Source organism: Anopheles moucheti, chromosome 3, assembly GCF_943734755.1.
Source record: "Anopheles moucheti chromosome 3, idAnoMoucSN_F20_07, whole genome shotgun sequence".
In the NCBI taxonomy this organism is placed as follows: domain Eukaryota; kingdom Metazoa; phylum Arthropoda; class Insecta; order Diptera; family Culicidae; genus Anopheles; species Anopheles moucheti.
Window position 1 is genome coordinate 23,962,576 of NC_069141.1, and position 10,396 is coordinate 23,972,971.

A 10,396-nucleotide genomic window follows, 5' to 3' on the forward strand; every position below is an offset into this window, starting at 1 on the left:
GAAATTGTACAGCTGATTCGAGATGCGCTACACCAAAGGGCAGGTTGTTTACAAAAATCCTTTGACAGCAAAGCACTAAGGACAGTGCGGTCCGAAAAACAGACACACCTTCGAGTGTGTTGCTTACATTTTTTGCATTCAATTAATTTTTCAAATAATAATGTTATCAAAAACATTAATTTCCCTGTATGTTCTAATCCTTCGAAATTGTATAGATGATGCTTCTTGAGTATTATTATCAAATAATACTTTTTTCGTTATTTTAAACATTCCTTTCAACCCACCGTTCAACAAATTTCAACAAGTTTGTGCGGAATGTGTCTGAAAGTCTCATCAAAATAACATACCTGATTGTTTGCAACATCTCAAACAAACACAGAGCAACAAAAAACCATCTCATTGCCGCTTCGTTCATATTTCATAAAACAATCGCTTCAATTTTAAGCTTAAACACTTTATAAAACACTCGACTCGATCGATACGAATTAAAAATAGTACGAAATCAATGTTGATATGTTGGCTGATCGCTACTGCACGGCGACTGGTTCGAACATAAACGTGCGAAGGGAACCGTACCTTTGACCGGCATCAGTTGAATCAGCTTTCGAAAGAAAAAAACTGGATTGACAAGATTTGACCTACACTCGATCGAATGATTGTATGTGTAAATCGTTACTCAGTATTAGCATCTTATCGCATAAAAATATTCATACCAAAGTTGCTATCTTATCTGCGTAAAGAACATCGGACCATCGTATGGAAGACAGCTCGATGAGCTGAAGTTGTAGAATAGATGTTTAAATTGAACTCTGCTGAAGAATAGTTTGATACAAACTATCGTTATCATCAGCATATGCGACGTGAGTCAGCAATTCTTAAACAAACCAGCCGGAAAAGATCGAACGATCGAATACACCCGATCGTGAAATGGTCAGCAACAACCGTCCCCTAACGTGTTGTTTGTTATCGTCAGCCACGGCGACCGGTGAGAGCGTTCTCCTGTCCTGGCAACAACAACAACTACGTCACACCCTGAATGTCCTCCAAACCACCCGCAAACGCAGCCACACTGTATTCGTTGCATATCGTCACAAAACTGGAAAACGATCGACGAACAGGAATCCGGTTTGAAGTTGTCGCTCAAGCCCGCTAGAACGATGACGATCCTATGCGGTTGAGGAACCAAACGTGCGCAGCGCGGTACATGCGAGAGGATGGGTTTGGGCATTAGAATATTTTTGAATGCTTAATAACCACCGGAACCAACCCGGTTTACTTCAGTCGACTGACACTATTCGAACAGTGCGAGCGCTCTGGAGAAGAGAATTATCCCGAAACTGGTGAACGGGTGTAGTGGAAACACTGATACGCATATCACAACTGGAATTGCAAGATAAAAGTAAAAGTGTAAGCCAGCATCCGAGAGAGATAATCGTTTAACAAGTCAAGATGCCGGAGTATAAGGTACGAGGGAAGAGACGAGGTTCCAGTGTCGTTACAGATAAGACTGACTTCAACGGTGGCATCCGTGATCCGTTAAATCGTGTTATCTAAGAAAGTAATTTAATCGTAGTGTTAGCTAACAAGTAGTGAACCAGAAAATTGCGTGTCAGTTTGTCCATTTTGTTCCATCTACGTTCTGCATTTTAAGCGGTTTGACGAGCCTCCAATCTGTATCCAAGTGAAAAGCATCCAAACAGGTTAATTCCACCCTTGATATCAGAATGTTGAAACCAGTTTTTTTTCTAATCTTGTTTTTAAAATTCCACTCGATTCGGTTTGAAATGATCCAGCAAGTTCTAAGCATCCAAATTATTTGAAGCGTAATAATGGTTTCGCCTATTGCTCTTCACAGTATTTGTCCGGATTTGGATCGCATTTCACGTCGGAAGATTCACGCTTCCCGAACGCCTTGCCGGAAGGACAAAATTCGCCCCAAAAATGTCCTTACGGTTTGTACGCGGAGCAGCTGTCGGGCAGCGCCTTTACGGCACCGCGCACCGAAAACACCCGCTCGTGGTTGTACCGCATCCGACCATCGGTTGTACATCAACCGTTTAAACGATTCGATGGTACGGCACCGTTCCTGCGTGGAACCGATTGGGAGGATCAGCATCCGAATCCGAACCAGATGCGCTGGAATCCGTTCGATTTGCCGGCGGACAGCACGGAGGTAGACTTTGTGGCAGGATTGCATACGGTGTGCGGTGCCGGTGATGTCCGTGCCCGGCATGGGTTGGCTGTGCATGTGTACCTTGCCAACTGCTCGATGAAGGATACGGCGTTCTATAACAGCGATGGAGACTTTCTCATTGGTAAGAGATCATGGAAATGATGAATAAATCAGAAGAAGATATTATCGACAAACAAATTTGCATATTGCACAAACCAGTTCGTGTGCGATCATGAGGTTCCCTAGTTGCTACTAGGGAAGTGATCAGTAGCCACACGCGCTCAGTTTCGGTTTAAATCTCAAATGGGTGTTATCACCTACCATTCAGTAAGCGAGGCATCCATTTATGCAATTTTCCTCCATTTCTTCGTTATTTAGTTCCCCAACAAGGTCCACTGGACATTACAACCGAGTTTGGACGTTTGTATGTGCAGCCGAACGAAATCTGCGTTATCCCACAGGGTATACGGTTCAGCGTAGCATTGGAAGGACCTTCGCGTGGTTACATTCTCGAGGTGTACGACGGCCACTTTCGTCTACCGGATCTGGGTCCGATCGGCGCGAACGGACTAGCCAACCCGCGGGACTTCCTTACGCCGACGGCATACTTCGAGGATCGTTCGGTCGATGGTTACCGAATCGTGTCCAAGTTCCAGGGAGCACTGTTCGTTGCCACGCAGGGCCATTCACCGTTCGACGTGGTTGCATGGCACGGGAACTATGTACCGTACAAGTACGATCTCGCCCGCTTCATGGTGATCAACTCGGTAAGCTTCGATCATTGCGATCCGAGCATCTTCACCGTGCTTACATGCCCGAGCAATCGTCCCGGCACGGCCATTGCTGATTTCGTTATCTTTCCACCGAGATGGTCCGTACAGGAGAATACCTTCCGTCCTCCGTACTACCACCGTAAGTAGTTCCGAACATATTGAAGGTGAATCGTTAAAAAAAACAGTTAATACAACCCCTCTTTTATCTTCCATCGCTTTAGGTAATTGTATGAGCGAATTTATGGGACTGATATTCGGTCGGTACGAGGCAAAGGAGGGTGGCTTCCTGCCCGGCGGGGCCTCCCTGCACTCCATGATGACGCCACACGGACCTGATCATCGGTGCTTTGAGGGAGCCTCGAATGCGTCCCTCAAACCGGAACGTATCGCCGATGGAACGCAAGCCTTCATGTTCGAATCATCGTTGAGTATGGCCGTTACACGCTGGGGTGAAGAAACTTGCCAGAAGTTAGACGCACGGTACTACGAATGTTGGCAAGCACTGGAAAAACACTTCCACTTGTAAATTCCATTGCCCGTCCCTTCCGGATATTGAGGATCAATATCTGCAGCGGGACCACTGTGCGGTTAGCCATAGTGGCGAACCATAGTGGCTATGAAGTTTGAGCTGACGTATCTTGTGTGTGACACTTTAGCGGAAGTTGTCACAACGTGTTTGTTCTTTTCTATATATAGTTGCAATAAAGTAAGAGATCTGTAAATAGGCAACTACGTTCTATAGACGGTGTTTTATCTTTTCCTTAACAGGTTATGGGCCCAGAGCTTGTGTAGCTCGTGGAATTGATAATTAAGTGTGTCCGCCGTATAGTGAGCAGATCAGAATGACGGATCGCGAAATGGAATTGCTGCGTATTCCATTATTTGATGGCACTAATTTTTCATCATGGAAGTTCCGGATGCTAACCGTGCTGGAGGAGCACGACTTGAAAGAGTGCATCGAACTGGAGATTGAAGAAATCGAGACGCTGTATATCAAAGAGGATGAAAGCGAAGCCGTAAAGAAGCAAAGGAATGTTGAAATCGAAAAACGCAAGAAAAAGGAACGCCGATGTAAATCGTTGATTATTTCACGCATAAACGACACTCATCTCGAATATGTGCAGGATCAACCCACTCCGAAGAGAATGTGGACAGCTCTACAAAAGGTTTTCGAGAGAAAAAGTGTTGCGAATCGTCTGCACGTCAAGAGAAAACTGTTTTATTTGCGGCACGAGGATAGTACTAAGCTGAAAGATCATTTCTTGATATTTGATCGTATTGTGCGCGAATATAAAGCAACAGGTGCGCAAATAGATGACATCGATGTGGTATGTCATTTATTGATGACGATGGGGCCGAAATACTCAACGATAGTGACGGCTTTAGAAACAATGTCGGAGGACAACCTAACTCTAGAGTTCGCCAAGTGTAGGCTGCTTGACGAAGAGATTAAGTTGGAAGGAAAAGGCATTAGTTTGAATGTTCCTAAGAAAGAGCCCCGTGAGCCTGCTGCGTTTGTAGGAAAGCCATTCAGAAGGAAGAAGTTAAAATGTTTTACTTGCCAACAAAATGGTCATAAATCGTCAGAGTGCCCGGATCGTGAGAAAAAGAAGAAAGCTGTGAATGCAAATTCAACAGATAATACTGGTAGAGTATGTTTCATCGCAGGAGGCGATTACAACGGAAAGAAGATTATTTGGCTGGCAGATTCAGGAGCATCGGAACATATAGCCAACGATAGGAATCTTTTCGTTGAATTGAAGCGTTTACAACAACCTGTAGAAATTGCTGTTGCATTAAATGGTCAATCCGCCATTGCGAAATACTCTGGTACAGTGAATTTGATGGCGTCGATTGGAAAGAAAATGATAGAGTGCACGTTAAAGGATGTGTTGTATGCTCCAGAATTGCGCTTCAATTTGTTTTCCATTCGGAAAGTGGACATGGCCGGCATGAAGACAATTTTCAACAACAATGCTGTTAAAATCTTCAAAGACAATGAAGTCGTCGCTTATGGTCAGAGATATGGCATGCAATACGTAATGGAATTCTTTGCAAAGGAGGAAGGATCTTCGTCATTGTATTCATGCGGAAGAATCAAAAGATGCAATGAGCTTTGGCATAGACGATTCGGACACATCAGTGAAAAGGGACTTCAGCATATTGTCGGGAAGAGGCTTGTGACAGGAATAAAAATGAATTCCAATGCGGATAAAAGTGAAATATTCTGCGAATCCTGCATTGAAGCGAAACAAACTCGGAAATCGTTCACCAAAAGCGCTAAGAGACGATCATCTCGTGTATTGGAGCTGATACATACGGATGTGTGTGGACCAATTACGCCGGTGGCTCATGATGGAACACGTTACTATGTGAGTTTCATTGATGATTGGAGTCGTTTTACTATCATCTATCGGATGCAGTCCAAGAGTGAGGTGCTGGAATGCTTCAAGCTCTACGAAGCTATGGTTTCTGCAAAGTTCGAGCGGAAGATCTCACGTATTAGATGTGACGGTGGCGGTGAGTATCGGAATGACTCGTTTTCTTATTTTTGTAAAAAGAAAGGTATCCAGATAGAATGCACCGTGCCGTATACACCAGAACAAAATGGCGTCAGCGAACGGATGAACCGTACGCTCATGGAGAAAGCGCGTGCGATGGTCTTCGATTCTAAGATGGATAAAACGTTCTGGTGTGAAGCTGTCGAAACTGCAGCATATTTAGTAAACAGAAGTCCAGCGTGTATCCTTCAAAACGGCAAAACTCCAGCAGAGTTGTGGGAAGGTCGTGTACCAGATGTTTCCAAAATGCGCGTATGGGGCAGTCCAGCGTACTGTCATGTACCTAAGGAAAATCGAAAGAAACTGGACAGAAAATCATGGAAAGGTGTTTTTCTGGGTTATCATTGTAACGGGTACAGGATCTGGGATCCAAAATGGCGCAAAGTGGTTATACTACGTGACGTTATCATAGACGAGACCGTACAAGATAGAGCCGATGAAGATAAACTTTCGGACGATATCCTGCGAATCAGATGCGAAGACATGAACAACGACTCTATACATGAAGTGATCGACGTATCGACCAAAGAGGTTGATAATCTGGAAGATGTCGAAATTCTGGATGAGTCGATAGATTTGTTTGAAGATTGCATGCAAGCACCAGGCAATTCTGATTCAGCAAGGGAATCGGAAAATGATTCGACTCTAAATGATAACGATGTTGAGCATGGCAAACGTAGTGTTCGGAAACGTGAGGCACCAATATGGCACAAAGATTATGAGGTAAATTTTGCCTATGCCATGAATGCAATGAATTTTGTTGAAAATTTTCCGGATTCATTGGAGGAAATGAAAAAGCGGGACGATTGGTCACATTGGAAATCTGCTATCGAAGAAGAAATGGCATCGCATCGTAAAAACGGCACATGGACACCATGCAAGTTGCCGGAAGGTAGGAAACCCGTTTCGTGCAAATGGGTGTTTCGAGTCAAGCGGAACGATGATGGCAGTGTGGATCGGTATAAAGCCAGGCTAGTGGCGCGTGGTTTTTCGCAACGATTTGGATACGACTACACTGATACATATGCTCCGGTAGCTAGACTTGATACAGTACGAACCGTTTTGGCTGTGGCGAATCAACAACATCTGGAAATTCATCAAATGGATGTTAAAACAGCATTCTTGAACGGGATTCTTCGTGAAGAAATTTACATGATGTTGCCTGAAGGAGCAAATGGTAGACAGGATGGTGTATGTCGTTTGAACCGTACCCTTTATGGTCTGAAGCAGGCTTCGAGAGCCTGGAATGAAAGGTTTCACGATGTGGTGACTAAGCTTAAATTTCGTCGCAGTGAGAATGATCGTTGCTTGTACATGCGAGGAAAAGATGAATCGAAATTGTTTCTGCTTCTTTACGTCGACGACATCTTGATTGTTTGCCGAAATATTATGAGTATCATGAAGATTAAGAAGCATTTAGAAGCTGAGTTCGAAATGTCCGATCTAGGACCAGTTAGAAACTTCCTTGGTATGCAAATAGAACGAAATATGAAGGGTCAATTTTTGCGGATTTCCCAGCGTTCATATTTAGAGAATCTTTTGCGCAGATTTGGAATGGAAGAATGTAAGCCTGTATCAACACCAATGGAAAGTCGACTGAAACTAGTGAAAGGTATGGAAGCGGATAGAACGAATCAACCATACCGAGAATTGATTGGCTGTCTAGCCTATGTGGCTCAAAGTTCCCGACCAGATTTATGTGCAGCAGTTAATCTGCTGAGTCAACATCAAAGTTGTCCTACTGAGCAGCATTGGGTTTACTTGAAGCGAATCCTTCGTTACATCAAGGGAACACTTGACATCGGTTTAGAGTTTCGAGGTGGAGAACAAGCGAAGGCAATGGTTGCTTATTCTGATGCGGATTGGGGCAATGATGTGAATGACAGACGATCTATTTCTGGTGGTATTTTGCGAGTATTCGGAGGTACTGTAATGTGGCTGACTAGGAAGCAACAATCCGTTGCGTTGTCATCAACAGAAGCTGAATTCATGGCGTTATGTACAACGGTTTGCGATGGAATTTGGTTGCGTAGATTGTTGATCGATTTGGGAATCGAAATAATAGGAGCTGTACCGTACCACGAAGACAACCAGTCATGCATTCGTGTAGCAGAAGAGCCGAAAGATAGTCGACGACTAAAACATGTTGACATAAAGTATAACTTCATACGGGAGTTGGTAGAACAAGCAAAGATTAAAATTATGTACATTCCAACGGGGAATCAGCTAGCGGATTTGATGACGAAAGGTTTGCCGCCCAGTGTATTTGAACGTTTGCGTGAAGCTTTAGGATTGCAGAGATTGAGCAGGAGTATTGAGGATCAATATCTGCAGCGGGACCACTGTGCGGTTAGCCATAGTGGCGAACCATAGTGGCTATGAAGTTTGAGCTGACGTATCTTGTGTGTGACACTTTAGCGGAAGTTGTCACAACGTGTTTGTTCTTTTCTATATATAGTTGCAATAAAGTAAGAGATCTGTAAATAGGCAACTACGTTCTATAGACGGTGTTTTATCTTTTCCTTAACACCGGAAGATTGATAACGGGGAAACGGAACGAATATTATACTCTCTGTTGCGAACGCAACAGGGCAACAAACACGCGACACGAGAAAATTCACTTTTCTTAATACCTTTATTTAATACCTTAATCGTTGGCTCACGGGAAGGAATTAAAAAATCAAGCGTGTTCTTTAGCGCGGTTGGCTTGTTACTGGGGCCCAGTTCGCCTGATTCCACGCGTGTCCTCCGGTCATCGCCTTTGCCAACAGGTCATCCCTTTTCCTTCGTGTGTGAGTGAGCGCGCCGGACTTTCTCCACTCAGGGCTAGATTCACTCACGCCCGCGCTTTCTGTCAAACCGGCTGTCATCGACGTTGATGTTTGTCAACACTCTCCTTTAAACGTGTTCTTTTCAACACGCGTTTGCGCAATTAAGTAACTTTTTGATGTCGTGTTCTTTTTTTGTTGTTTTGTCTTATGTTTTTTATTCTTCTTTTGCCATTTTATATCATCTCGTTGATTTTCTTGTGTTATCCTTCTTCGTTTCCTTGTTTTGGTTGTTTTATTGGATTTGTTTTCTTCTTGTGTATGATAATTACGGATATATTTCTTTAAGAAGCAAGTTTGATAAAATTATGCACCGGGCGGTATTATTCTGTGTTTTGTTTTCATGGCTCGTATCGCTTCAAACACTTCAAACATAGAGGGTATTTTTTATTGTGCCTTTTTTGTGAGTTATCCGCTTCTCGAACACGGTTGCTCCCCCTCCCCTCCATAGCCGTTTTGCGGTGCTTGGTAGCGAGTAATTAAAGTTATGCCGGCAAATACGATCATGCCCCTACCGACATTTTGAGTGTTATTTTGCTGTTTTTAAAAAGAACGTTTATGATTCGTATCGTTTTGCATCACTGTTTTTGTCTCGTTTGATTAGCCTCGTTTCCATGCCATTTTGTGTTCCGTGTTCCATTTCCTTTCCATTTACATATTCACTGTTTGCTGTTCGCTTGTTTTATCCTTGCACTAAAAGGAAACGAATTTAGCGTTCTTTCAAAACGTTTGATCTAGTTTTAAATGTTTTTTTTTTCTACCGTTTACACCTCTATGTACACCTGCAATGCACACGTGCACACAGCTCACCCGCCGGTATGGTGGTAGGCACAGATAAATGTCCATGTGGAGATTGTTGTTTTAAAAAAACGAATAAATTGTTATGCACCCCTTGTGCCATTGTTGGTAACGTTTCAAACCGTGTACAACCGAAACCGTAATTCGACGGATTAAACGAAGCATAGGTACTAGGTAGGTTCGTGTATACCGGCATGTGTACCGGTTAATTTGTTAACGAGTTACGGGTGAAGAGAAGCGTGTGCGTTTGTGCGAAAGCCAATTGTTTTTTTTTTAGCTGTTTTAAATAATGCAGCCGAAATGTACACAATTCACATAAAACGTGGGTACAACTAAATGAGCTCCCAGTATGCCACCGGCGGCATATGTGGCTGAAAGGACCGTTTCTCTCGCTCTATTACCATGTGTGTTTATTACATTTTTACGTAAATTAGTTTAAAGTTTTGACGTTCGTGTTAATTTTTTTTAGTAGGTGACTATTTGTTTACCACTGTTTGTTAATATATTCGTCATTTTCTTGCCCACTGCACATGTCCTGTTTGGCGCAGTGTGTATTTGCGGTGCGTGCGTGATTGTGTGCATTTGTTTGTTTCCGTAAATTGTTTTCCCGCCCCGCTCTAGCTACTAATACTATAATATGATGGAACTATATAAGTTTAGGTATTCATTTATACAAAAATAAACAGCAGTTTTCTTGTATGTTCTTTTGCTTATTATCTCATTGCGTTGTTCCTCATTCTCTTGGGACGCGCCTTACACTATACTCGCCACACGCTACATAAACGTATTCACAGAGTGGTTAGTTTTGTTACTAATTCTCGTTCCGTATTACGGTGCCTCACACTGTCAACAAAAGTGCGCAAACTTATAGCACTATATTCAATGTAGTGAAATAGCTTTTACACAAAACGATCGCTTGAAGTACGCATACCACATAAAGCGGACCATTTTACGCTATTACCAGACACCAAAACGCTCTCTTTCATTGGTATCGCTGCAACGGATGATAGCAAAATATATCGAATTAAAACTCACATTACGTTAGCTAAAATTAGTTGAATCGATAAAAAAAACCCAATCAACTTCGTAGCACAATAAAATGGTGCTCAGCAATTCCGTGACTTCCGAAGAATTTAAGGACATCTTGCTTGCTACAGCTCTACATCCCATATCCCACATGTGCTTCAGCTTCCTCCCACAGAAAGCATACCGCACAAGTGGGGACGGTCCAAGTTGAGGTACTTGCAGTAGTTTTGTTACCTT

At 43.1% G+C, this 10,396-nt stretch overlaps 1 protein-coding gene across 1 annotated transcript; it reads left to right on the forward strand.

The window, feature by feature from the left end:
- Positions 1–1,396: 1,396 nt before the first annotated feature.
- LOC128303887 (homogentisate 1,2-dioxygenase) lies at positions 1,397–3,479 on the forward strand. The gene is made up of 4 exons (XM_053040969.1): positions 1,397–1,464; positions 1,856–2,315; positions 2,552–3,085; positions 3,168–3,479. Exons 1-4 carry the CDS (start codon positions 1,450–1,452, stop codon positions 3,470–3,472), a joined length of 1,314 nt encoding a protein of 437 aa, XP_052896929.1. The 5' UTR covers positions 1,397–1,449; the 3' UTR covers positions 3,473–3,479.
- Positions 3,480–10,396: the final 6,917 nt, after the last annotated feature.

What these genes read in the sequence shown, in the direction of transcription:
- LOC128303887 (XM_053040969.1), top strand. An exon ending in CGATGGAGACTTTCTCATTG is followed by an intron (nt 2,316 to 2,551) that starts GTAAGAGATCAT and finishes TTCGTTATTTAG; the next exon opens with TTCCCCAACAAGGTCCACTG. An exon ending in CCGTCCTCCGTACTACCACC is followed by an intron (nt 3,086 to 3,167) that starts GTAAGTAGTTCC and finishes CCATCGCTTTAG; the next exon opens with GTAATTGTATGAGCGAATTT.